Source organism: Arachis ipaensis, chromosome B9 (assembly GCF_059453495.1).
Source record: "Arachis ipaensis isolate K30076 ecotype BB chromosome B9, ASM5945349v1, whole genome shotgun sequence".
Classification (NCBI taxonomy): Eukaryota; Viridiplantae; Streptophyta; class Magnoliopsida; order Fabales; family Fabaceae; genus Arachis; species Arachis ipaensis.
In genome coordinates, this window is record NC_142444.1 from 134,491,990 (window position 1) to 134,495,057 (window position 3,068).

Here is a 3,068-nt window from a genome sequence, read left to right on the forward strand (position 1 = left end):
ATAAATTTATGTATCAATTTTTTTTTCCTTATTTTTCAACAATTCGGTGAACTAATGTTGTTGTTCTATCATTCGCTATCAATATAATGTTTCTATGTCAGATTGGAAATTTTCTCTTTAAGAGGATAGTTGATGAGATAATCAGAAATTGAGCGTAAGTTCTTAGAATAAACGAAATTTTTATCAAAATGACACTAACATTAACTAACATTCACTCAACTCCCTCGGAATGAAATAGCAAAGGTAAGAAACTTGTTACGAACGTTTGGGTTGCATTTTTATTTTTTATTTTTATTTTTAATATTTTTTATTTTAGAATAAAAAGAAACTAAAAATAAAGATAAGGGTAAAATATTAAGTTGGTCTTCTAGGTTTGGGCGTAATTCTGTTTTGGTCCTTAAAGTTTAAAGTGTCATATTTGAATCTAAAAAAATTTCATTTAGTTTCAATGTAGTCTCTCTGTGACGTCAAAGTTAAATAATTAACGGAATGTTCTACATGACAGTAGTACAAGAACAAGATCGATAATTTTGAGAATAACTACAAGCTCCAGAGGCACAAAATCAACTGTGAATGCATCAATACATTTATTTATCATTTTTTATAATTTAAATAAAATATTTTCTATAGAATTAAGGAGAATGATAAAATAGAACAAATGAAAATTTTTTGGATCCAAATAGAACACTTTAAACCTTAAGGACCAAAACAGGAATACGCCCTAAACGTAAAGGACCAATTTAGTACTTTATCCTAAAAATAAAAAATAAAATTTGTTATTTTTATTATTTTTTTATAAAATCTAAAAATTTAAAAAAAAAAAAAAACAAACAAACTAAACACAACCGTATTGTCGCCAGGGCATACCAACATCATTGCTTTGTGGAGTAAGCCCTTAAGCCCTTTTTCCCTCTTGGAAATTTTAAATACGGGAAAAAATAAATGAAGGTATCAACAAGCTACCTTTATGGACTTTCTACAGTAATATATTATCACCTAACAACACTTAGCACAAAGGAAAGTACGAGGAGTTAATGGAATATTTATACAATATGTATAATGAAAGTTTAGAGAGTATTAGAGATATAATCATTAGTGTTACATTTTCTTATTAGCTAAAGTTTTTGGGATGAGTGGTATAATGTATGGTATTAGAGCGCTAGATTTGAAAGGTCTACTTTTGAGAAGATGTTTATTATCGCTAGTACTCGAATGGTTATTCTAGATAATATGAGAGATGTTTATTTTATAACTCAATAGCCTATTGTACACATTGTACAAATAGTCCATTGTCTCTTAGCGGGATCCTAGCACAAAATATCAACAAGGTTAATTCAATATTTTTTCAAATCAAACCTTGCTTTCTTCGAGAAGTGACAATGACACTATTTCTCAAAGACAAGGGATTGAAGTATACATGCATATATGACATTATTATCTCCCAAGTCACATGACTCAACTCAAAACCACATCAAACACGAGAACAATTGTAATAACCTATTACGCAAGCCACCACAAAATTGACATTACTAAAACCATATGAGTTCAATTTTAATGCACATATAGGACAGTAAATCAAATCACTATTTATGTTTTTTATAATGATTAATTTAATTGATATCTCGAATCCTTGCTATTTTTTATAATAATAAATAAATATTTTAATTTAAGCAAATACTTGTAAAAAATATTATTGATAATTAAGTGTCTACTATGTCTAATATATATTCCACTCAAAATTAATTGAATAGTTATTACAAATAATTAAAGAGGTATATAGACCCCTAAAAGTATTTATCAAATGAACTCTAATAATTTCCCCTGGAACTGGAAAGGACACATGATGAATATAACCTTTCATTATCGATTTAACTACTCCATATAATAATTTTCACACTCTTGAGTATCTCCTCACATTTATATACGTTACAGTTGCACACTCTTCCAACTATATATATAAGGTAATAAACCTTAATCTCTCACTAATATCATGGCTTCCACAGAAACCACCTTGATCATCCTTGTTTCTCTTGTGGCTGCATTGGCCTCATCAACACCCGTGGCGGAGCCAAGACCTCTCATTACCAACCCATCCGCCGTGTCGTCGCCTCTCGCATTGCGGCTGAAGCTAGAGGGTTCAGGCTGCTGGGAATCATTGTTCCAACTTCAAGCATGCACGGGCGAAATCATCATGTTTTTCCTCAACGGGGAGACATACTTAGGCCAAGGTTGTTGCCAAGCGATTAGGGTTGTTGGACATGATTGTTGGCCTAATGTTGTTGGATCACTAGGTTTTACCGATGAAGAGACTGATATTTTGCAAGGTTTTTGTGATGGGGAGGTTTCTCATGCTCCTCCGCCAGCAATAGTTTCATAATGAAGTTTAATAATAATAATCAATATGGTGAATAATTCATATGCTAATACTGAAAAATAAGTTTGTTTAATATCTTCACATTTTTATGCACATTATACATATGCTTTTTATTAATTAGTAACTAATTTGGTCAGTTACTCCATCTATAATTGCTTTTTGTTTATTATAAACAAAGTCTAAATTTAAGTTGAAATCATAATTGTTAAAATAGGACCGGAGGACTGATCGGATCAATTGAAAAATTGGTGAATCGAATTTTATATCGGTTCGATTAAGTATTTGAACCGTTTAAAATGAAGAATTGATATAAATTAGTCATATTTGTCCTAAATCGATAAAAATCGGTCAAATTCATTGGGGTTCGAATACAATCCATCATGCTCCAACGTATGTGTACGGTACGGTCCATTGGGGTTCGAACCCCTCTCCTCCAAGTTGGAAGCATCATTGATCGCCACTTGGATGTACTTGGATGTAATGCATCTTACTAATATAAATGCAAATTATAATACATAGTTATCTTTCATCAAATAATTTATTTCTATTTAATTTATTTTAATTTTAATTATAAATTTACTCATTTATAAATTAATTATATTTTTATGTAACAATACTTATGTACTTATTTATTTTTCCTTTTAATAATTATATGACACTTATTAATATTATTTTTTAATAAATACTTGTAATA

The 3,068-nt window shown here is 29.8% G+C and overlaps 1 protein-coding gene across 1 annotated transcript; it reads left to right on the top strand.

Annotated features, from left to right (window-relative positions):
• Positions 1-1,990: 1,990 nt before the first annotated feature.
• LOC107615937 (egg cell-secreted protein 1.1-like) lies at positions 1,991-2,377 on the top strand. Its single transcript, XM_016317948.1, has one exon. It carries the CDS (start codon positions 1,991-1,993, stop codon positions 2,375-2,377), a length of 387 nt encoding a protein of 128 aa, XP_016173434.1.
• Positions 2,378-3,068: the final 691 nt, after the last annotated feature.

Excerpts from the sequence above, each read along its gene's own strand:
- LOC107615937 (XM_016317948.1), top strand. The coding sequence starts at position 1,991 with ATGGCTTCCACAGAAACCACCTTGATCATCCTTGTTTCTCTTGTGGCT.